Source organism: Mus caroli, unplaced genomic scaffold (genome assembly GCF_978045245.1).
Source record: "Mus caroli unplaced genomic scaffold, Mus_caroli_1 scaffold_6, whole genome shotgun sequence".
Classification (NCBI taxonomy): Eukaryota; Metazoa; Chordata; class Mammalia; order Rodentia; family Muridae; genus Mus; species Mus caroli.
Window position 1 is genome coordinate 129,347,306 of NW_028227261.1, and position 25,453 is coordinate 129,372,758.

At 38.2% G+C, this 25,453-nt stretch overlaps 2 protein-coding genes across 5 annotated transcripts in view; both read left to right on the forward strand.

The window, feature by feature from the left end:
- The window catches only part of Ufl1 (UFM1 specific ligase 1), a 33,457-nt gene extending 31,188 nt beyond the window's left edge, over nucleotides 1-2,269 (forward strand). The window contains exons 19-20 of one of the 2 annotated variants that reach the window (XM_029476264.2): nucleotides 231-493; nucleotides 948-2,269. In XM_029476264.2, coding sequence (XP_029332124.1) covers nucleotides 231-449 — 219 coding nt within the window. In that variant the 3' untranslated portion in view covers nucleotides 450-493; nucleotides 948-2,269. The other variant, XM_021160237.3, reaches the window with a different exon arrangement.
- Nucleotides 2,270-8,048: 5,779 nt separating this feature from the next.
- The window catches only part of Fhl5 (four and a half LIM domains 5), a 41,475-nt gene continuing 24,070 nt past the window's right edge, over nucleotides 8,049-25,453 (forward strand). Inside the window, exons 1-2 of one of the 3 annotated variants that reach the window (XM_021160840.3) lie at nucleotides 8,050-8,234; nucleotides 8,995-9,059. In XM_021160840.3, the coding sequence (XP_021016499.1) occupies nucleotides 9,042-9,059 (18 nt within the window). In that variant the 5' untranslated portion in view covers nucleotides 8,050-8,234; nucleotides 8,995-9,041. Of the gene's footprint in view, nucleotides 8,235-8,994; nucleotides 9,060-25,453 lie in introns of those variants that run through there. The other 2 variants (XM_021160842.3, XM_021160841.3) reach the window with 2 other exon arrangements.

Here is a 25,453-nt window from a genome sequence, read left to right on the forward strand (position 1 = left end):
TCATAGAATCTGGCTAAATCAGATTCCCGTGACATGGTCTGCACAGGTCTTATGTCTCCTGATCTGCACTCTGAGAACATAGACCTTGCTTGCCAGATTCAGCTTTCCACTAACATGCCATTGTTCCGTGAAGATAAGGCTATTCAGTTTGTGCTGTTCAAACAAATTCTATTCTCTATGTTCACAGAAAATCAGATGTGCTTGGTACAGTTTCTTCTTTCTTTTCACAGGATCAACATACTCTCTTGGTAAAATATCAAGGTTTGGTTGTGAAACAGTTAGTCAGTCAAAATAAGAAGAGTGGGCAGGGAGAGGATCCATCAAGCGATGAATTAGACAAGGAACAACATGATGTCACAAATGCTACTCGGAAAGAGCTTCATGAACTGTCATTATCCATTAAGGACCTTGTTCTCAAGTCCAGGAAATCATCTGTCACAGAGGAGTAATGCCCCTAACTGACTTTTGTTACATAGTATTTGCCCCAAAGTAGGTGAGTGATCACAAAATTCGTCACTCAGCACACCTACCCCCCCTCCATCCCGCCCCACACAATTCAAATAAAGTAGTGGTGTTGTAATAGATGCAGATTTTATGGGAAGCTTTACAGCTGAGTTCTCCATGAAATGTTTTCTTTTCACATAATCCTGTGTGTAATTTTTTATGTAATAAAAGTTCTTCAAAGAGTTCTGAATCTAGAACATAATATATGCTTTAATGTTCTTCCAGATGTTAAAATGAAAAATAAAATAGAATACTTTTTATCTCTAGGAAAGGACTTGTTTGTTATTTAATTTATATGGTATATTTTTTACAAGGAAAAATGTTTATATGTCTGAAATAAAAAAATGAATCAGTTTTACTTTTAAATTTATAGTGAATGCTTTAGAAGTAGAAATTTTCAAATATATTTTGTATTCCTAAGTTCCGGCTCTTGCTTTTAACAGCTAGAAGGAAGGCCTCCTGCATGAATGTCTCCAGAGGCCTCAGAAGTGATTTAACAAGTGAGAACACTGAAGAAGCAAGCATTGCTGTGTTCGAATAAAGCAAGCCACAGGGTACTGTGAGGGAAAGCGTGAGGCACGCTGCAGGACAGTGCAAACCATGTGTCTGTCTGAGGGGCTAAAGGCACAGAGATGCTTCTGTCATTAGCCCAGTCTAGAGTTCTAAGGCTTGGTTGTTTGATTTCTGTGGCTGCTTTTACCCTTAGTTCTTTGTTGGAACCTGTATAACAGGTAGCTAGGCTGTTCTAATGAACACAGAATCTGTGGGTGTTTAAACTGTGCAGAAATTATATTCTAAAAGTAGACGTGTTTAAAAGTTGAATTTTTGTTTTCTATGATTATTAGGTAAGACATACTAAAACAGTTCCTTGGAACAATAATTTAAAGCAAGTTATAAGCAACATCCTATTGTTGAAATTTTAGTTTTTCTGAATGTAATAAAATTAAAACCCAGATGTTTAAGGAATGCTATTTTATATAATGTCAATGGAATTTTTATATTTTAAAATGTTTAAATAAGACTACCTCTTTTCTGAAATGGCAAAGTGTTAATAATACTGCATAGAAGTCCTTAATTATTAATTAAAAATTTTGTTAAAGTTGATGATAGAGATTTATAGAAAACATTTAGGGGCTGTAGAGGTGTCTCAATGGGTGCTGCTGCTGCTGCTGTTGTTGTTGTTGTTGTTGATGGTGATGGTGATGATTTGCAGCACCACGTGGATGCTTTGTATCTCCAGTCCCAGGAAAGCCAATGCTTTCTGGCCGCTCCAGGCACTAAGCATACACAAGATGTATAGGCGCACGTGCAGGCAAAACACCCACACACATAAAAGAATATAAATGATTTCACATGGGTAATTTTTATTGTATATTTTCATATAACCAAAGGAAGAAAAGTAATAAATTCTATGACTCCAAAACCACTTTATTTTCGTATTCAGATTCCAAATTAGTACCCAACGTACTCAACTTTTGTTTAATAACATGTTTCAAAAACTACAAAAGGGATCCATATTTGCTTCATACTCTACAATTAAAGTAAACACAAGAGATGATCACATACTCAGTTTAATTTACAAAAATAAAGTAGGAAAATGTAAAGCTGTGTTAATCTTACTTGCATTTATTTCATTTGTCCAAACAGTTTCTATTTTTCCTTCATAAATAAAAAACGTGTTTATAAATTATACAGCTGATTTTGTCTCTACAGATTTAATTTCTGATATTTTTTAATGGACTGAGTTAAGAACATTATTTAAATAAAGTTGTCTATCCTATTACATTTTATGTTATACAGTCTGTGTAATGCTTATATTTTGAATTATTCTGATTGTTAAAGGAGATAACATTTCTTATTACACAAAAATAACTTCCTTGTATGTTTTGTTGCTTGAAGGTTTGCCATTATCTTACTAAATCATTTCTCAGCCAGATTTCAGCAAATATATAACGTTCTTAGGTCTGTTAACTCTTGCCATTATAGTAGAGATCTGGGAAAACCTGCCCCAGTTTTCATATTCTGTTGTGTTCCATCTTTACACTGTTATACAGGAAACCCACTCTGACCACCTACAACAGCAGTTCTCAACCTTTGGGTTGTGACCCCTCTTTAGTCGTCAAAGGACCCTTTCGTGGGGGTTGCCCAGTGCCATGGAAAAACACATATTTCCATTTTGATTCATGAAAGTAGCAAAATTACAGTTATGAAGTAGTGAAATAATTTCATGGCTGGGGGTCAATCCAACATGAAGAACTATATTAAAGGGTCACAGCATTAGGAAGGTTGAGAACCACTGCCCTAGAAGATAGAATCTCACGGTGCTTTGAGCAAAGACTATAATGCTATAGAATACTAATAAAAAGTGTCTGACACTCTGTGGAGGGCTACCCTGGACATGTTAGAGAAGCTCTTTACCCAGATAATGAACAAGGTCAAAGCTGGCCAATGAACAAATGTCATCAACCACGGGCATAAATGTTTTATTGTTGTTTTTCTATCAAAAACTACTTATGATACATTGGATGAAAGGAGGGTGGAGAGGAAACTTTATTTTCTTTAAATTCTATGAAGTCTTTACCTCAGTAGACCTGAGAGATAAGGTAAAAATACACATTGAAAACTCTGGGATGATATTCCACACGCATTTTGATTCATTACTATTGACGTGATTGTTTTTTTAACAAAAAACAATTTTTAACTATTAAAAAATTAAAATAATAAGTAGCCTTAAAAAGGGTTAGACATATTGTTCTACTTTTATGGACAATTAACAAATGAGAAAAGAGATAGGAGAGTCTTATACATTCAATAAGAACCATGACTTATAGGTGTTCAGAAAACAGTTGCACGACACACAAAAGAAGTAACATTTAGTTAAGTATGATTCATGTTCACAGTCTAGTACACAAGAGAGAAATCCTTTGTCTGCCTCAGCCAGCCAGCCAAAAGTACAAAAGTTCATCTTTTATGCTTAAAAGGGAGGAAGTAAAATTATTTCCTTTCTGAGCCTTTAGGCCTTTAACTTAATTAGACCTCAAGATTGGACAAGCAACTGAAGGCATTATGAAAGGTTGGTACAGAAAATGCATATGTTTAAGCAAGGCATGATATTGCATACCTGTAACCTCCTGTGGGTTACAAGATCAAAGCCAGCCTTAGCCACATGGTAGATGTCTCAGACAAAACGAACACAGAAAATGCAGTTGTTCATGTAGTATTAAAATGTAAATGAACAAAGGTTTGTTGTTGACAGAAACAAGCAGTGAGCTGTGGAAAAAGGAAGACCATTAAAATTTTTATTGTAGCCATTATTCTCAGCTACTTTAAAGACAATATTTTATTGATTCAGAAAGTCTCAGTGTATTCGTAAAAGCCTTGTGAGATAGCAGTATGGACAGTCATAGCTTCCTGAAACATGTCCTCTGCTTCACCACTGATCTACTCTTCCCTGTCCAGTGTTAAGTCACAGCTGTCCACTCGGCAACAAACCCAGGCCAAAAAAAAAAAAAAAAAAAAAAAAAATCCCAGGTCAAGTAAATACATTTGTCCATTGTAGTGCTTTTTATGAGAATGTCCCATAGGCTCAAATGTTTGAATACATGGCTCCCACTTAGCAGTGCTTCTTGGGTAGGTTTAGGGGTGGGGGCGGTGTCATAATGGAGGAGTTGTATCAATGGGGGCAGGCTTTGAGGTTTCAAGAGCTGCATGTCACTTGGTTTGCCCTCTGTTTCTGGCTTGGGGCTGAGATGTGAGGTCTCAGCTTGCTGCTCCTGTTCACCATGCCTTCCTGCTGTTATGCTTGCCTGCTATGATGGAAATGCACTCTTATGCCTTACCTCTATAAGTTGCCTTGGACATGGTCTTTTATTACAACAATAGAAAAATAACTAATACATATGTTTTCTCTTTAATTTGCCTTTATATCTGTGAACCTAGAAATGGGAATTCTGTGTAAATTATAGTTGGTCACTTCTTGATAAATATAATGTGTACCTCTGAGGCTATATTTAAACATTTATGCAAATACCTAAGTATTGCCTGATGTAGTTAACATATACATACAAAATTCTACAGAAAAATGGAATACTGTGAAGTTATGCCTGTTCCTTTGAATGCAAGTAATTTTAAATTCTGTTTCTTCCAGAATGTAGGCAACATGCATTTTTATAACTCAATAAGACATTTTAAAGTAAACATCACTTTTTAGTAATATAAAGAAAGGAGTGGTATTAGTGGGTCCTCTGGTAGTACTATGTCCAATTTTCTGAGGAACTGCCAAACTGATTTCCAGAGTGGTTGTACTAGCTTGCACTCCCACGAGCAATGGAGGAGTGTACCTCTTTCTCCACAATCTTGACAGCATCTTTTGTCACCTGAGTTTTTGATCTTAGCCATTCTGACTGGTGTGAGGCGGAATCTCAGGGTTGTTTTGATTTGCATTTACCTGATGACTAAAGATGTTGAACATTTCTTTAGGTGCTTCTCAACCGTTTGGTATTCCTCAGTTGAGAATTCTCTGTTTAGTTCTGTTCCCCATTTTTAAATAGGGTTATTTGGTTTTCTAGAGTCTAACTTCTTGAGTTCTTGGTATATATTGGATATTAGCCCTCTATCAGATGTAGGATTGGTAAAGATCTTTTCCCAATCTGTCAGTTGCCTTTTTGTCCTGTTGACAGTGTCCTTTGCCTTACAGAAGCTTTGCAATTTTATGAGGTCCCATTTGTCAATTCTTGATTTTAGAGCATAAGCTATTGGTGTTCTGTTCAGGAAATTTTCCCCTGTGCCCATGTGCTCGAGGCTCTTTCCCACTTTCTCTTCCATTAGTTTCAGTGTATCTGGTTTTATGTGGAGTTCCTTGATCTACTTGGACTTAAGCTTTGTACAGGAGATAAGAATGGGTTGATTTGCATTCTTCTACATGCTAATCACCAGTTGAACCAGCACCATTTGTTGAAAATTCTGTCTTTTTTCCACTGGATGGTTTTAGTTCCTTTGTCAAAGATCCAGTGGCCATAGGTGTGTGGGTTGATTTCTGGGCCTTCAATTCTATTCCATTGACCTACCTGCCTGTCACTGTACCAATATCATGCAGTTTTGGTTTTTGGGTTATGTTTTGGTTTGTTTGTTTGTTTGTTTGTTTGTTTGTTTTAATCACAATTGCTCTGTAGTACAGCTTGAGTTCGGGGATGGTGAATCCCCCAGAAGTTCATTTATTGTTGAGAATAGTTTTTGCCTAGGTTTTTTGTTATTCCAGATGAATTTGCAAATAATACCACTCCTAGGCATATACCCAGAAAATGCTCTGACATGTAATAAGGACACATGCTTTACTATGTTCATCACAGCCTTATTTATAATAGCCAGGAGCTGGAAAGAACCCAGATGTTCCTCAACAGAGGCATGGATTCAGATGATGTGGTACATTTACACAATGGAGTACTACTCAGCTATTAAAAACAATGAATTTATGAAATTCTTAAGCAAATGGATGGAACTAGAAAATATCATCCTGAGTGAGGTAACCCAATCACAAAAGAACACAGTATGTACTCACAATATGTACTCACTGATAACTGGATATTAGCCCAGACTCTCGGAATACCCAAAATGCAAGTCACAAACCACATGAAACTCAAAAAGAAGGAAGACCAAAATGTGGATACTTCAATCCTTCTTAGAAGGGGGAACAAAATACCCATGGAAGAAGTTACAGAGACAAAGTGTGGAGCAGAGACTGAAGAAATGACTATCCAGAAACTGCCCCACCTGGGGATCCATCCCATATACAATCACCAAACCCAGATACTTTTTTGGATGCCAACGAGTGCTTGTTGACAGAAACCTCTTAGAGCTGTCTTCGGAGAGGCTCCACCAGTGCCTGACAAATAGAGAGGTGGATCCTCACGGCCTACCATTGGACTGAGCACAGGGTCCCCAATAAAGGATCTAGAGAAAGGACCCAAGAAGCTAAAGGGGTTTGTAGCCCCATAGGAGGAATAACAATATGAACTAACCAGGACCCCCAGAGCTCCCTAGGAGTAAACCACCAACCAAAGAGTACACATGGTGGGACTCATGGCTCCAGGTACATATGTAGCAGAGGATGCCCTAGTCGGTCATCAATGGGAGAAGAGGCCCTTGGTCCTGTGAAGGCTCTATGCCCAAGTGTATGGGAATGCCAGGGCAAGGAAGCAGGTGTGAGTGGGCTGTTGAACAGGGGGAGGAGAAAGGGAATACCAGAGGGGAAACCAGGAAAAAGGACAAAAAAAAATTGAAATGTAAATAAAGTAAATATCTAATTAAAAAGAAAAAGAGAAAAAGAAACAAAATATAGAAGGGAACCACACTGGGCCAGAGGCACATGCTTATGGTTGATAAAGCAATTTATGTAGTTAAGTTTTAAGTAAAAGGATAATATGCCTATGAGATGTCATTAAATAAATCCAACAGAAGCTGTAAAAATAGAGGTGGGTGGAGAATAAGTGAGGAAACCTAAGATTTAAGATGACAGGTAGATGGCAGTGCCATGCTCTGAGAGACTTGGACCCAGAAGATAAAAAACTTCATTCCAGCAGATCACAGGGCACTTAGGAGAGCCATGTCAGATGGCACTAAAGATCTGCTGGTCGTAACATGTAAAGTATCTCATAAGGAACACTGGAGAGTGCAGAGAAACACTGAACAAAGAATAAACCGCCAGAGAAGAGAGGAAACCAGAAGTCTAACTTAGAGAAAGTAAGGAAGCAGGTTCCAAGAATAGGCCTGGCCAGAGGAACTTCCTGCAAAACCTGACAGTGCTCTGGGAGATTCTAGTCAACACACTTCATGACCCTAAAGATTTTCTTCTTTCTGCTGGCGTAGTTCATGCAAAAGATAACTTGAGGGGATCAGTGAAGTTGAATCTGGAAACTATCCCTTTGAAAGTGCAGGGGTAAATCAAGGTCAGTGGCCTCATAACTTGTTGGGATAGGCACTGTGACATCACCAAGACTGATTCCATTTTTGTAAGGGGAAGAAAATGCCTGTTTAGCGTGTACTTGATTCTATCACCAGTGAAAGGCAGAAACGATTTTGCTGATCAGATTTTCTTCTTGCTAATCCTAATGCTTTGTCTTCATGTCCCACTAGTCAAATCCAATGAATAAAAACGTAGTTAATTGGATCCATACTTCCTGTCCCCAGTTCTTTGGTTATATTTAGCTGAGTTTGATTTTGAGAAATATTTACATATGCTTTTACGGCTTAAAACCAAGACCATCTAAGTGTGGTCAGGAAATAAATGGCTTTACGGCAGAGCATTTCTCCTCTTCTCCCACCTTCTAAACTGAAAGAATGGTCTGAAATGGGAATTCTAAGAACAGATGCCATTTGTCATATAGGTCAGTGTGTCCCTCTGAGAACTCTTATGATGGATTAGTCAAAATCAAACCTCTCTCCCAATATACTCTGACGTTCTCTGGACACTTCCTGTTTTGAAGATTTCAAAAGAACAGATGAGTTTGAGCTTCCATGAAGTCACACAGTGTGGCTCATGACATAACAATCGGTGCCAGCACCTGGGGACCCAGGCAGAAGTCCAAGCACACTGAGAGTACAGAAAGCAGGTAACAATCCTGAGTTATTTTCTTCAAAGCCAACACTACTCAGAGTTCTCAAATTTCCCAAGAAAGAACTGAAGAGTGGCAACAAAGAACACCGCATCCGCTGCTCTACAAAGAACTCCAAAGGTAAGCGTTCTCCTCATCACTCCCAGACAGTTCAACAAAATAGCTCTGCATCTCTGATGTTTCCCACCAAAAGGAGGAGCTTGGAAGCTCCCAGGAAAGAAAGCCAAAAATGGATTGATTAAGGAAATACAAAATACATACTTTCAGAGAACATTTTGTTTAAAATCATGACCTTAATTGAACTTACTGGAAATTCTCAAGGATGTGTGTCTGCCTAAATGTTCTATATTTTAAACTTTGTGGCTTTGCCAGATGCTTCAAATACTAACACTAGTCAAATTTCCCTTTAAGGATATTCTGAAGGGAACTTTTTCCTTGTGATTTTAAGTAGAATTGACCAAGAGTAGTTTTTGGCTTAGGAGGAGTCTTGGGTGTGTGTCACAGAGTTTTAGGAGAGAACCTATTTTTTCCTACAAAACTGAAAGGCTGTAGGGAGCGGTCCTCACATAGTGCTGCCGAGTATTCTGTTCATTTTGGAGTCGACCTGTCTGTGATTGAGAGGGAAATCCACCATCTATTCTCCCAGCCTGTAAGTCAAAGAAAAAGCAGCTGAAAAAAAAAAAGTGAGTTTTCTCCCCAGCGCTTGCTTTATGTTTGGTTATGTGGCATTTTGGCTTTTAAAAATATTTGAAGGATGAGAATTTTACAAACTTTCCAGAAAAGCCTTAGGATAACCTTTTGCTTGGAGCATGCATGCAGACCGTGACGTCTCAGCAGCTAGAGCCCACTGGTACTACTTTTCTCTTTCTGGGTTTTACAGATTTCTCATTTTGATGAAACTCATGGATGCAGCACAGTGGCAGATAAATGGAATTGCCTCTCTGGGTTTGTAATCTTCTTAATACAGGGACATTCTTCTTTTTATGAAAGGGCGGGGGGGGGGAATAGTTCAAGTTTTTATTCTGCTTAATTTATTTGAGTGAATAATATTATTGTGGGGATGTGTCATGACTGAATTACTTATACGGAACATGCTAAAGTAGTTAAATACAGAACACATGTTAAAGCCTTTATGAGAAGGAGGGAATCAGAAGCCTATTTTCTAGAAAAATCTTACTACTCTCTAAAAGCGGGCATAGAGCAGTTTCCTAATCTGTTTCCAAGGACTGATGTACACTACCGCTGTGGCCCACCTGCACAAGTAAGTGTCTGATACAAAGCATCTGACGCGCGACTTTTTGACATTAAGATTCCATTATTTAGGCAAAAAGTGCTCACCTGTCTCCCGTTTTTTAGTCAGACCTCTTTGGTACCTGCCATCCATTAGAAAGCAAACTCAGCATGCTGACTGTTTGGGAGTATAGAAATGTGGGAGCTTAAAACATCAATAAAATGTGTAGTTCTTGTACCTATAATGAAAGAAAAGCATTGAGTCGCTTTGGCCACTATTTTAGATTTTACAACACAAAACGTGTAAATTCTAGCAAACTTAGGACAAATCACAGACAAGATACCTCTAAGGATGTGTGTTAAGATAAATGCGTAAAATCACAAGTCAAATTGCTTGATGGGGAAGGTATACGCATGTCTGTTTTCTACTTCTGTAGACTTCCCATGCTGACCTTAGCCTAGTGCCAGTTCTGTGTAATACAATGGCACCTCACTGATAAGCTTGCCTAACATGGCTGCTCACAGCAGTCTTTTGAGTAAAGACTAAATTTGGACTAGGCAAACCTAAAATATTTTCTACTTGTTATACTGAAAATATAGAACATTTTAGGGAAATGTTTTTATAGAATATTTTAGGGAAGTGTTGATTATTTTGATGGAATCAGCTATCAGTTAAACTCAGCTTGCATTTCATTAGTCTTACAAGTAACTAACGTCTGCCTGTCTGCTTCTTGGGTAGCCACTGGAAGGACCCTATCCTCTTTGAAGAGAAGGATAGGGAATGAATGAGGGATACTGCCCTCAAAATACCTCAAATCCTCTTAAAATTATCAGCTCAAAAGTGTATGTGCCTCTCAATCAGATCACAGTGAGCTTCTATGTGACCTACAGACTCTTCTCAGAATAGCAATAATAAATTGACTGGAATGATACAGGAGCACCCAGGGCAAAGTGGCTAGAGATTCTGACAGGGACAATACATAAGACCCCTTCCAAAATAAAATGCCCTGGTAACTTATGTTATTTCCGTTCATGCCTCTTTGGCCCTAGCTTTACATCTCCCTTGGGTTGTCTGACAGCCTTCATTCTCAAGCCTCGTACAGGCCAACTAATTACCTCCCTCTGCTTCAGATAGTACTTTCAGGTACAGTCCTCTACAAAGATACCATGATCCACCTTGTGACTAAACCCAGACACTGGATAGAAAAATTTCTTTCCTTTTCTTGCTCACATCTTCTTTCACTTGTTAACATTACCCTTTCATTACCCTTGCCTCTAGCAGAATGAATAACTCTCCCTATCCCACCCCCATCTCTAACAATTTCTTGTTGAGGCCTCATGAGCCCAACCCCTACTCATGACAGTTTTGCATTCCAAGCAAGTAAGTTCTGGTGATGCTAGCACTATTAGTCTATAGGCCTCACTGGAGGGCAAAGATAGCTCTTGGACTGAATGGGCTAGTGCTCAAACAACAGAACATCTCTGGTTGTCATTGGCACTAGACATTAAAAGAGATGAACATCTTAACCAGGTTTTTAGTAGTGTTCTACTGGAGTAATCTAGCTGGTGAGTAGGTGAGTTTAAAATACGTGAATGAACAGACGATAGGTGGCATAAATTCCTGTTTCTGTAAAAAGACAGAGAAATCATTTAATACCTTTGTCAGAAGTGTTAACACTCTTAAAAAAATGTTAGCAATCCTATGACTAAGGTGCGATTAAGCTGATGCTACTATGGGGCAGAGGGTTTCTATAATAAGTTATGATTAAATTCACACTAGTAAAGAAGTAGCAATGCTTCTAATGTGTGCACGTCCTCGTCACATGAAGGTTAACATTTCCTTAGCAGATATGTGATGTCACTGTCACTTGGGAAAATGTAAAGGCAGTTGACACTAAGCTGCTATGCAGTCTAAATTAAGATTCTAGCTCTACAATTATAGTACTTATACTTATTTATTCCAGGAACATTTTCATAATTATAATATGACAGAAGTTTCTAACCTTTGATCAATAACTTTCTAAATTATACAGCGGTACTCTAATTTTATCCAATATTTTTCTTATGGTCAGATTAAAAATTTTTTAAACTCTGTGACCTCAGTTAAGAGGCTTAACATCAGAGCATGTGTTATTCTAACTTTTTAAAATTATTGGTGTAATGGATATTTAATTTATTCTATTTAATTTCACTTAAAGTGATACTGTTAAATACCATTACAAACACAATGTCAATGAGGTCTAATGTTATTTTAAAGAAAAAAACTTTAGAATCCTAGTCAAACTTAAGCTTATTTAGCAACTATCCCACAGGCTATAATTAAAAGCACAAAAGGTACTTTGAAAATCTTCACCATGGGTCAACAAATATTTCATGTAAGGAGCCACAAGTAAACATTTTGGGCCTTATAACTCCTGACCCTAGTGTTGCAGCTGCCAAGTAGGCAAAGCAAGAGGGCTATATATAAGTGTGGCTTCTCTCCACTGCAATCAGTCAGCGTGTTATGCATGAATGTATCTTTATTCCACTGTAACCAGCCAGTGTGCTATGCATGAGTGTAAACCTGACACTGCAATACAGTGTGTTAAGGCATGTGTGCACAGCTGCCTCCCTCCCACTGTAACTGGAGAGTGTGATAATCAAGTTCACTGGTATGGCTGAATTTTAATACAGCTTTATTTAGGGAATTGAATCTGAACTTTACATATGTCAAAATGTGCTTCTACTATGATTTTTGTCATGTAGAAATATAAACAGTGTGTTTAAGGCTCAAGACATACAAACAGGGGGTGCTGAGATTTGGCAGACCCACTTAAAGCCTCAACCTAAGAACTGTATCTGCCTGAGTTTCAGAAACTTCTGTGCACGCACACATACATGTACTTTTTCATAAGAAATAGCAATCCAACGCTAAAATATTTTAAAATAAAATTGACTTAGGAGCATTTTTTGAATACTATCTACAAATGTGCTTTGTCTGCTATGCTTGACTAGTCAAATACATGTTCATCACTCAGTCATGACATTATTCATTTTGACATCAAAACATCTGTAAAACATTGATTAATAGACAAGTTAAATTATACATGATCTAGAACTCCAAAATGTAATAATACATTACACCTACAGAAAAATTAAGTTAAACTCCAAAATTACTTTAAATATAAATTAATGATTAGACTAAGAAAGCTTACTGGGATATATACTGTTTAATTTGTTCTTTTTTGATGGCCTGGTGGCTCGTGTTTGCCCATTGGTGAATGACTTTAATCTGAGCATGTAGAGGCAGAGGCAGGGGAATCTATGCAATTTAAGCCCTTCTGGTCTGCATATTGAGTTCCAGCCTAGCCATGGCTGCATAGTGAGACCCTGCCAAAAAATTAATTAGTTTTTGGGGGAATATTTTTTGTATTATTTTTAGGTTACATTTTACAGTAACCAGTATTAAAAGAGAATAGATCAAGTTTCCTCACATAAAAGCTTAAATGTAATACTTTTTAATACTTTCACACTCTTGATTTTTCTTTGTCACTTTACATATACACACAAAGTTAGATCAGCATGTAGCCACCTGTTTTATTCTGTATATGTAGATTTGGAATTTTCACCTATGTGATTGCCTTTTTGAACTTATGAAACAATCAAAATTAGACACAATTATAATATATGGATCGATTTATTACCAACTTTATTATTGTTCATTAAAACTGTCTTAAGGGACTACAACTTGTGTGAGAGAGAAGGATCCACTCTTGCCATGAACCTCATCTCTCCTCCAAGGCTAGACACGGGCAGAGCACCTTCATAATCTGGGAAGATACACACTAAGAGCTGCTTACAGGAAAGGCAGCACAGCAAGATCAGCACACCCGAGTGCTCAGCAGAGTAGATGAGAAGTGCTCCATCTGGGAGCACTCTCTGCCCTTAGAGCTGAAATAACTTGGAGTATAGAATGAGCAAACTAAGAAATGTGTGGGAAATTTTATCCTCAGTGTTTCCAAATGGAAGAAAATAATGGAAAAGAAGAGAATGTAGAAGGATAAAGCTTCTCTTATGGAAACTTTAATTTTAAAAAATGCAGCCTTGGTCTGTTTTAACTCTTAGACACTCGTGAAAATTGTTGAAACAATGAGCAAGATCAAAATGTTAGTTCATGAGATGGATTTGCTTTTCCCGTCCTCTCTAAAGTTAGCCAAGAAGCAATTTGTGGCCTAGATTGTAGTGGCAGTGTGACACTGAGCTTAGGAGGCCTGTGGAAACAGCTTTACCTGTGACCACCTGTTATACAGGCATGGACAAGGAGGCTGCAAAAAGCACTTCTACACCTCTGCTCCATTGCGAAACACCTTTAGCCCTCTATTCCATAGCCTGTGACTGCAGCTACCCTCAGCCTCAGAAATGGTTTCTGACTCTACTATTCAGTTTTTTAAAACATAACTCAAAAATTTTACCTGTACTTCTCTAAAAAATTTTGTGATTTCCCCAGCCACCCTGTACACACCTAAAACATTTTCAAGGAGCTGTTTTCCTGTATTCTCACACTCTGTTTCATCAATAGATATTACTGGGGACTGTACTCCACTTAGTATCATTGTTATGATCAACAAATCGTAAACTACCAAGAGAAAAGTTTGCAACTATTGATTAGTGTTATCACCACTATACAGGCTGTGGTTGTATTATTTTTAATCACATCCTGGTGAGAAATAGACTATACACCACATTATTTTATGTGATGAGCCAGAAATTAAAGCAAAACCCATTTTTGTGTCTTCTTTCCAATAGCCATAGAAATCTAATAATTATCATAATAAACACAAACATTGGCTTCATTAAATGTTGGATGGGATTTGTGTTTTCTTTTGAAGATAATTATTTCACTTTGTACAGCTGCCAGCGGGTTGGCTTCTACTGTGGAACAAAACTCTGTATTTATGTGTAGGATGCTGTTACCTTGTGGTAATTAAAACCTGGAGAGGGATGCAAATAAGAAGGAGCTTTTTTTTTCTATTTTAAGAAAATATATCTATAATGAAAGCCATCATTGTTTTAAAAGCTTTTTGCCATGTAGAAAAACACCACAAAATAAATCATCTACTAAGTGCCAAGAACCTAAACTATACTGAAGCATTTTTGCTAACTACTGAGTCATCTTAAGAAAGAAAGGAAGAAAGAAAGAAAGAAGAAAGAAAAGAAAGAAATTCCAGTGTTCCTCTGAACCCAATTTTCCCAGAGAAAATTTTTAGATAAGAAAAACAAAAGAGAACAAACTAAGGAATTCAAACCCCCACAGCTCTCAGACTCAGCTCCCAGGCAGGTTCTGTGAAAGGGAGTTCCCAAGCATGGTGGGAAAATAAAATGAGCACTAAGAGACTGTGGTCTCAGTCTTGCATGCTGTCTTAGTCAGGGTTTCTATTCCTGCACAAACATCATGACCAAGAAGCAAGTTGGGGAGGAAAGGGTTTATTCAGCTTACACTTCCATACTGCTCTTCATCACCAAGGAAGTCAGGACTGGAACTCAAGCAGGTCAGGAAGCAGGAGCTGATGCAGAGGCCATGGAGGGATGTTCTTTACTGGCTTGCTTTCCCTGGCTTGCTCAGCCTGCTCTCTTATAGAACCAAGACTACCAGCGCAGGGATGGCTCCACCCACAAGGGGCCTTTCCCCCTTGATCACTAATTGAGAAAATGCCTGACAGTTGTATCTCATGGAGGCATTTCCTCAACTGAAGCTCCTTTCTCTGTGATAACTCCAGCTGTGTCAAGTTGACACACAAAACTGCCAGTACAATTGACCCCTTGTCAACTTGACACACAAACACATCACTAGTAAGCCTCAACCCTTACATTCTTATTCATCCCCAAGGTCTAAATAACTTTAAATGTCTTATAGTCTTTACATATTCTTAAATTTTCAATCTCTTTAAAATATCCATCTCTTTTAAAATCCAAAGTCTTTTTACAATTAAAAGTCTCTTAACTGTGGGCTCCACTAAAATAGTTTCTTCCTTCAAGAGGGAAAATATCAGGACATAGTCACAATCAAAAGCAAAAGTCAATCTCCAACCATCCAATGTCTGGGATCCAACTCATGATCTTCTGGGCTCCTCCAAGGGCTTGGGTCACTTCGCCAGCCATGCCCTTTGTAGCACATGTGGCGTCCTCTAGGCTCCAGATGCCTGTACTCTACCGCTGCTGCTGCTCTTGGTGGTCATCTCATGGTACTGGCATCTCCAAAACATTGCATGACCCCTTCAGTCCTGGGCCATCAATTGCAACTGAGGCTGCACCTTCACCAATGGCCTTCCATGGCCTCTCACAGTGCTGAGCCTCAGCTGCACTGCATGACCCCTTCATGCCTTCAAAACAAGTACCACCTGGGTGACCCTTACACATTACCAAGTCCCACTGCATCAGGAGTACAACCTTGGCTATCTCTGGAACACAGCCTCTTTGTGCTTTCAGAAAACACTTCCCAGAAGATGTCACCTCAACGATGCTGGTCTCTTCTTAATCACCACTAATTTCTTAGCTCCAGCTAACCAGCATCAATAGTCCCAGTAATGCAAAGTTTTTGCTTTAGTAGTTCTGGTATCTTGTTAATCACAGCTGATTCTTCAGCCCTAGCTAACCAGAACTACAGAATCTTCACAATCAAAACAGCAATGGCCCTGAAAAGTCTTTAATTTTCCCTCGGAAATTTCAGACCTCCATCTTCTGCATTGTTATCAACATTATCTTCCAAGCTCCTACACAACATCTGACAGAGCTCTTAACAATGAGTGGATCTTCAAGCCCAAATTTCCAAGGTCCTTCCACAGTCCTCCACAAAACATGGTCAGGTTGTCACAGGAAGACCCCACTATGCTGGTACCAATTTGTCTTAGTCAGGATTCTATTCCTGCACAAACATCATGACCAAGAAGCAAGTTGGGGAGGAAAGGGTTTATTCAGCTTACAATCGTATACTGCTCTTCATCACCAAGGAAGTCAGGACTGGAACAGGTCAGGAAGCAGGAGCTGATGCAGAGGCCATGGAGGGATGTTCTTTACTGGCTTGCTTTCCCTGGCTTGCTCAGCCTGCTCTCTTATAGAACCAGGACTACCAGCCCAGAGATGATCCCACCCACAAGGGGCCTTTCCCCCTTGGTCTCTAATTGAGAAAATGGCTTACAGTTTTATCTCATGGAGGCATTTCCTCAACTGAAGCTCCTTTCTCTGTAATAACTCCAGCTGTGTCAAGTTGACACACAAAACTAGCCAGTACACATGCCACACAAGGAGTCTCTCAGCAAGACACAGAGTTCCCCTCCCTACTCAGGCTTTTCCTTCCAGTTCTCCTTCCCTTTCTCTTTGTCCTGAGGGTTTAACTTTTTTATATGGTATTTCATGAAATATTAGCTATATAACTAATTTGTTGAGAAGGAAACGAGCTCACACATGGTGAAGTAGAGTAGCAATTTGTGTGAAGTAACCACAACAGTAACAAGTGTAAGATAGTCAATCAGCAGCATCTAATTTGAACTAATCTGAAAGGAAACCTCTCAATCTTAGCTCCTAAGTCAACTAAGCTTGGACTTTGAAAGATCACACGTGGAAATTCTGTAATGAGAAGCAAAGCTCATTCAAGTAAATTTAGTTAACAGTGTAAAGCTGTTCTGTTAAATATTAACAAAATTTGATTTAGCAGTACATTCAAATTTCCTAGACCCCACTGGAAAGAAGTCTGAAGGTATGGTAAATGCATTCTTTGTAGCTTAGTTCCCGTGTGTAACATGGCAGTGTTAAAGTGAAGTGAGTTTTTACATGCTGTGCTCAACACCGAGAGACTGCATACAGATATGTGTTGAGATTTAATTTAAAAATTTGAGACAGGCAATTCCTGCATGTGATACAAAATTCCAAGGCCATGGAATGCTCTCCTGCATCGTCATCACAGTGCCTCTTGTGATTTTAAGAAAATCTTGGTTGACTGGAAACCAGGATAGATTTTGAGTAATTTCCCATTTTACAGAACTATTGTGGTGACAGATTATATACAACACACAAATATTAAAGGTTTTGTCACTATTCCTGTCTACACATTTTTCACAAATGCTTTTATTTTCAACAATGCTTTGCATTTCTATAACTGGTAATTTTAAGGTAACCTGGAACCCGTTATCTAATTTTTTCTATTAGTATATTATCAAAAATTCTACCATGAAAGGCATATTACAGTTGTTATGTTTTGACAAGTATGTGTTTAGATTTTTTTCGATGTACATACTATTGTCAAAATGCCTGATATAATGCTGTTAGTGCATTGTTTTGTACAATATTACTGTGAGCCATCACCCCACACCATGAAAACTGGCAACTGAAATTAAACTTTGAACATCCATTTAAAAGTCCATGCCTATAACAAGGACTGCACATGTGAACTCTTCCTCATCCCATAGGTGCCTGGGGTGGGGACCTCCCCAGGTCTGTGTAGAGCTGGAAACTGTTCTAGTTATCAGAAGTTAGCCTTGTGCTGCTTAGTCCTCTGCAGACTTGGGGAGAGTCTGATGGCTGCAGGGGCCACTATTTTTGAAGCAGAATGAAAGATAAGACAGCGAATCTGTGACTCACATCTTTATTTCTTATCTCTCAGCAAATGTCCTGTCAGACTTGAAAGTGTTTATATTCTGTGACTTAGCACATCCATCCAGGGGAAGAGAATAAGATATCTTCAGGCTTCATAGAAATCAAGGAAAATATGCCCACCACATGTACAGGATACATTTCAAACAGGAAGGAAACCTAATGTCATCCCTCATAGAGCACTCCAAGGCTAGAAGCCACACAACCTATTTTGAGGGCCTTGACAAATTGGGTAAAGTAGAAATCTGTAAAACTAACTTTTACTCACCTGATGTAACTGTTCACTTAGAGCCTTACTTAAGCCTCTGTCTGCTAACCTAGGCCTAGTTCTGGAAGCCTCTAACCACCATCCTATTGGGGCCCAGGAATCACCTCACAAGCCAAATCTTGTGACACAAAACCACCAATCTTAATCAGATAGGGAAAGTTTATTGAGTATACACCCCAGTACTGGTCAACTAGGGCTATGGTCCAGATTCAGGAACTGAAGCATGACATTGAGTTAAGATTCTAGAGGGTTTTTAAGTCCAAAATATACTAACATCTGTGCCAAGTTATTTTACCAATCTGGATTTAGAGATAGGAGATTTCCTTGGGAACATGTCCTTGTTATACACTTGTCCTGTTCCCATTGGTTGGGGTATTCAACTGTGGTAGGAAACTTGCCTTGTCTAATATTCATGTTCTAACTTGTCTACCAGTATGGGACTTATATAACATTCATGTCTTTACTTGTCAACCATGATGGCTGTTACCCAGGTTCATGTCTCTTTCTGCCAAGTAGAATGTTGGTTTCTACAGAGGTCTTGGTAACTTAAACTTTATGAGACCACTATCCAAAATGGAAGTCTTATTCCAAACAGTTTCTTAAATTGGTACACATGTCTCTATTATTCTGGAGTTCATTTCAGGGGTAGGTTATATAGGCAAATATAATAATAGCATATACATAGATGTGGGAAGTGCTTTTTGGTGGATGGTTCAGGTAAGGCCTATTGTGGGTAAGATACAAAACAGTTCTACTGACTTCTATTGTGATTGGTCCCCAAGGGCACAGAATATAACAGAATATGTACTCAGTCTTGACATTAGAAAGTTTCCTAGTCAACAGAACATATGAAGAAGTTTCCTTATGATGGCAGGCTATCCAGGTAACAGTTACCTAGGCCTTAACATTTTATCTAGGCTTAACACCTACAATCTAGTCTAGGCCTAGAATGTTTTCAGCCTCTGAGACTTGCTGGTTAATATGCTCACCCTTTCTAGTTCTTTCAGATCTCTGGCTGGCCGGTTCAACTCAAGCTGTTCTGGCTCAAAATCTTTCTCCAAACTGAATAATTACTTTGGCTTCTCCTGAATTGTTCTGCTTAGCCTCAAACTAACTCTGGCAAAATGATTTAATCTTCTGGCTTCTTCTCATTCTCTAGCTCATTCTGTATTCACTTGTGTCTAGTTTGTTCTTTCTACAAACTGTCTTTCTATTACTGTCCCAGTAAAACTGCCTCCTTCCTCTGCACTGCTCTCTTGAGTAGCTTCCCTTGACTTTCTCTTCTCATGAGAGTTGGGCATATCCTATTTTGTCAAATCTTTCTCTGATTCATCTCTTTGTCTGCCACTCAATTAGATACCACTTTTAAATATGAGTGCTTCCTTCTACAAGTTATCATTACCTTTATTGTTTTGGATTAAAGGTATATACGAAGGGCATGTCTGTATTCCAGCCTAGAGGGATGAAAAGTGCGTGCTAAAGACTGAGCCACACTAAAACTAGAAACAGCTTTTCAGTAGGACAATCTCCCGGTTCAGAATGTGATTAAATATTCTGCAATAGGAATCCTTCACAAACCGCCATCAGTTTCATCTGAGACATTTTAATTACCTCTTAGAAGGGAGGAGATACCTGACTCCAGCCTGAGGACTAGCTTCAAGATGTAACTTGTCATACTGAGCTTAAACTGAAATGTATGCATTACAAGGTATAAGTTGAACATTTCTAAGAGAATCATAAATCACTTTAATTAAACAGATTGGAATTATATAATTTCTAAATGTTCTCTCATAAACCCTTTAATTGAAAATGTTAAGGGCTTTTCTTAACAGGACAAGAAATTATCTCTTCTTTCATTCTTGTGTTTTATGAATTTTAAGATCATAAACCAAGAAGATCATAAACCAGATCATATATCAATGTGAAGAAACATAAAAATAAATATATTATTTGACAAGACTGCTACAAGCTCAGAAAATAATATGTGATTGGTTGTAAAAGCTTATCTACTGCCTTTTGTTGATTGGCTGAAAGTTCACTTTCTTTTTAACCTGGAGTTGTGATTTACGGAAGTTGTAGATTTTGAAAGAACTGTTCTGTGAGTACTATTAAACAAAGAATATATAAACTATCACTGTAAATTATTACACACTAAATATCGTCTTCATTTTATTCATTTTATTAAACAGCTTCCAATACTATCCATAATACAGAAGTAGAAACTATTTCTTATACTTAAAGGCATATTTGTTTTTTGTTTCACGTGCTATATTATGTTATTTTCCAGCTTTTTAAAAATTATACAATGTTGGGACTGACCAACTACAACATAGTGATTTGAGCCCCAAGCAATATTCCAAGCTTCCTAGAATAGAAATTACTAATTGGCCCTGCTCTAGAGCAACCGCTAAAATGAATATATTTGTCATCTGTTTATGGTGACTAATGAAAAAAGAATTGACTTTGCTCATTAGTAGTGGAATTACTTTAAAATATGGGGAAAATAAACTGACTGCCTTGATTATTTAGTGCTCAGTGCCTCACCTCTTTATGGCTTATAACCCTGAGATCACATATGGAAAGTTCATGGAAAGGCCACAGCTTCTCTTTCCAATTCTGTTTCCACAGCCCAAGGCAATGTTCTGTGACCTACCACCCAAATGTCTGTCTTGATAAGGGTTACCCCAGTGATTAATGTGTGGCACAGCTATAGCCCTGGTAACAGCTTTGCTCTGTCCTCACTGGTTTTCATTTCTACAATGGCAGATGACACTATTTGCTGGCAAGTTTGCATTTGTCATTAGGAGCAAGGGAAGCAGTTAGGAAAATTGTTGAGTGGGCATATCAATGACTGTCCAACACCACTGAAATCAGTCACTAGCTGGCAGTAGTTATAAATATGATGAAGCAATTTCCAGCTAGAAAGGATGACCAAAAACAAAAATTAAAAATCTGATATGATTAATAACTCTCTAAGACTTCACAGATTAGTTGCTCACTGAGGATATGCAAAGCTAGAGAATACTTGCCAGTGTGTATTATATTTGTCCTGTTAGACTTTATGACTGGACGTCATCACGAGGAAACAGGGTTGCCTTGCTCCCCAATATACACTGAGCCTGAGTGATACCATTAGATGAGTCAGCTCTCTAAGCATGTCTTCAGTAAGGCCTGGCACAAAGATTCCTGAAAAGACCTCAAAGAGACTAAAACAACTCAGGAATTGGGTTTGCTTTCCTAAAATATCTTTTCCAGGAACAGCTAAGCAAGAACACAGAGAGTGGAAAGACAGGTTCAAATCACATCTTCTGAAATGTTCATTGTTCCTGTTATAATGATAGATTAAAGGAAAGCAGAGATGTGGTTAAGACCCAGTTACCTTAAAAGCAAAGGAGCTTGGGGACTCTTATGGAAGGACAGGGGGAAGGATTGAAGCCCCAAGGGGGAAAGGAACTCCACAGGAAGACCAACAGAGCCAACTAACCTCGACCCTCGGGGCTCTCAGAGACTGAACCATCAACCAAAGAAAATACATGGGCTGGCCACACATATGTAGCAGATGTGCAGCTTGTCTTTATGTGGGTCCTGAACAACTGGATCAGAAGCTATCCCAAAAGCTGTTGCCTGTATGTGGGATATGTTCTTCCATCTGGGCTTCCTTGTCTGGCCTCAGTGGGAGAGGATGCACCTAGCCTTGCAGATACTTAATGTGCCAGGGTAAGGGGATACCCAGGCGGCCCTCCTGCTCAGCATAGAAGGGGTGGGGGTATTGAGAAAGGATTGTGGGAGGGGATGACCAGGAGGGGGACAGTGAACAGGATGTAAAGTGAATAAATAAATAAATAAATAAATAAATAAATAAATGTTACTTATACATTAGTGGATTAAAAATCAAGTGCACTATGCAGCCTATGAATTTACTTCTGAAAGAATAAAATGTCTATTAAAATGTTATGTTCTTAACTTCATGAGAATGATGTTTGTACCTCTGTTACAGTTAATGGCTACTATCACAGTACCACTGTAAAAGTAATCTCTCCATGAAACCATACATCTTTTTTCTTTGCTCATCTACACAGAATAAATTAACAGATGGAAAAGTCTAGTCAGCTGCTCTATTCCATGGGAGAGTACTTCACTGGCTCTCGGGAGAATTCATGTTTGAACTCTCTACACAAAACATCAAATTTCCAACAATCTGGGCTTGCAAAGATTCCCTGGAGACTAATATCAAACATTCCACCACAATTCTCTGTTGCTTGATTTAGGTTATTTTTGATTGATGTCTGAAAATTATGACTTGGTTATTTTAAGATTGTTGGGTTGTTTAGTTGTGTTTTTTTTTTTGTCAGTAGCATTTTGAAGGGGGCAAAAATAGCTACTCTGTCAAAATGTGAACCATAGTAGTTTCTAGCTATAGGTTACCATGACTTTTTCATTTTTGCTTCGTTGGGCGGCATCATAGGCAGCTAATAGAATTCTTATTTTGTGGTTAAGAAAAATTGCATGGCTTTATTCAATAGAGTACACATGTAAGGGGTGCAGAGAAGAGATTAGAGCACATGAGACACCTGTCTCAGCAAGCACAGGGCAGCCATAATTTATGGAGTGTAGACTGCTTTGACCACCCTTTGTAAAGGATGGTGCACATTGTCCCTTGATCAATGATGTTTTAAAATGCTTCTGCCTGCTCATTCATGCCTGTCTGACCTTCCAGCAATTCTTTGAAATTAAAGCCCTAAGTGAGAAAGTAAATCCAATGAAGTACAATTTATATTAAGAATCCTCATCCAGTCTGCTTCTCCGAGCTTCATCCATGAAGCAGACAAATTTCAGATTGTAAGATTTTTCACTAATGTTTTCCAAGAGCACGTTAATAACGTTTCCAAGGTTATTCTTTGATTCATATTTATCCCTAACACTCAAAAAACAAGTGAATCATCCCCAGAAGGTATTCTGGGAAAAAAAAAAAGTAAAATTAAGCCAGAAGTCCCAGCAGAGTCTAAAGAGTGCATATATTGCCATCTATACCACTGATTTTCAGTCGTCTTAATGCTGGCACACTTCAGTACAGTTCCTGATGTCATAGTGACCCACCAACCATAAAATTAGTTGTTGCTACTTCATAACTGTAATTTTGTTACTGTTAATGAATCACAATGTAAATTCTGACATGCTGCTATGTAACTCCTCTGGGGGTCATGACCCACAGATTGAAAACAGCTGATCTATATGAAAGTGACTTATGAGCATCTATGCAATTAAATCATGCATTGGAAAAGAAAGTCATCTTAAATACCATTTTCAGCACATTCTCTATGTAAGGCATATAGTCACTGTGATTATTTTTAAACAGCATCACCACTGCCTTGGTGAATACAAAGCTATAATCAAAGCAATGAGGTTAACTTATAATTGGATTTAGAATAGAGGATATATGATAATTCAACTCCATCAAGCTAGAACACAAAGAGACAAAATTCCTTAAAAAACATAACTGCACAGAGCTATTATTGGAATTCATAGGGTCAAATTTGTTTAATCTCTATCACAGAAAGGTAAAAGCTCACTTATTTGAGAATCTTGTATCCCTGGTTATAAAAAAAGTAAGAAACTATACATATACTAGTTCTTGGTTTTTACAACACTGCATTAGCTGACATATTGCACATTGGAAAAGGATATATGTGCAAAATATAAGAATAACAAATCAGCTTTATATAGTAAAATCCATTGTATATTCAAAGTCTTTTATCTAACTTCCTAAACCTTTTCAAAATCAAAAGTTAATTTAAAACTGAACCTTGTTGTTATAATCACCACCATACTTTTAAAAACATCCTTGTGTGTGCATGAGTGTTTCTATATTACACATTTGTGTGTGCTTTTGTGTGTGTGTATAAAATTTTCTGATTACTATATTTTGCTGGTTATAACTTATGTGAATAATATAGCTTTTAAGAAGTCTTTGCCACTACCTGTTTTTCAGATTGTAAAGTTTGGTGTTGGGGAGGGTGCCTATGCCTTATCTGCTTTTATTACCATATGGTGAGATGGTATAGAAGCATGTATTTATTTGTCCTTTTATCTCCCTTGGACACACAGGCTGTGTCTTGCTATACAGATAGTCTACTGTTCTGAGCATGCATATAATTGTGTCTTCCTTCCTTCCCTCCCTCCCTCCCTCCCTCCCTCCCTCCCTCCCTCCCTCCCTCCCTCTCTCTCTCTCTCTCTCTCTCTCTCTCTCTCTTTCTTTCTTTCTTTCTTTCTTTCTTTCTTTCAATTTGCTAAATTCTTTTAGTAACTATGGATTAGACTGAGAACACTTCCAAATAGTTTCTTGGCTCTCCTCTTAGGCATTTTCTCGGTTCCGTCTTCAGCTGCCCTCTTTTTCTTCCTTATGCATTTGTTGGAATCTTTCCACGTCCTGGATGTGAACTCTTCTTTGACTCTGTGGCTCATTTTCACTAATTTAGTTTCTTGACAAACAGAAGTTCTTACATGTAACTTTACATGGAATCTATTTTTGGATAGTATTTTTTCTGTCTTGAGAACTCTTTCACATGGACACATTCATACATGTCTGTATTGTCATCATTTTTAATTTGCCCTACATTATAATCTAGCAGAAATGATGTTTTCACATGAAGAAAAATAGTACCTACCTAATTTCATGCTTTTTCACTTGGAAATTCAAAGAGTCATTTACTGAAAAGACTATTTTGTCCCTCATTATTCATCTTGGATAATAAATCCTTCCAACTTGTCACGTGTAACACTGTTTCTCAGGTCACATGTCTTTATGGGTGGGTTCATTCCTGAGCAGCCTCCTGTTCCAGGGATCTGTGTAGCTAACTCTGTGTTTCTGCCGCACTGCATGTTGCAGTAGCTCTGTCCTGGCCTGACATTTGACTCTGGGACCACTCCCATCTTGTTCTTGAATGTGATTTGATTATCCTCAGGCTTTGCATTCCCATGTGGGTTATAGAACAAGCTCATAAACTCCACCAAAAATAGCCTAGCAGTGGTTTTGTTTGATCTGTCAGGCAAGTAGAGGGAAAACACACACACACACACACCACATTCAGAACAGCAAATCTTCAACTCCATGAATAACTTACATCCTTCTACCTACTTGGGTTTTCTTCATGTTCCGTCAAAGCTTTTATAACTTTCTATGTAATGGCCTATTACATAGTAGTTGAGCAGATGTTTC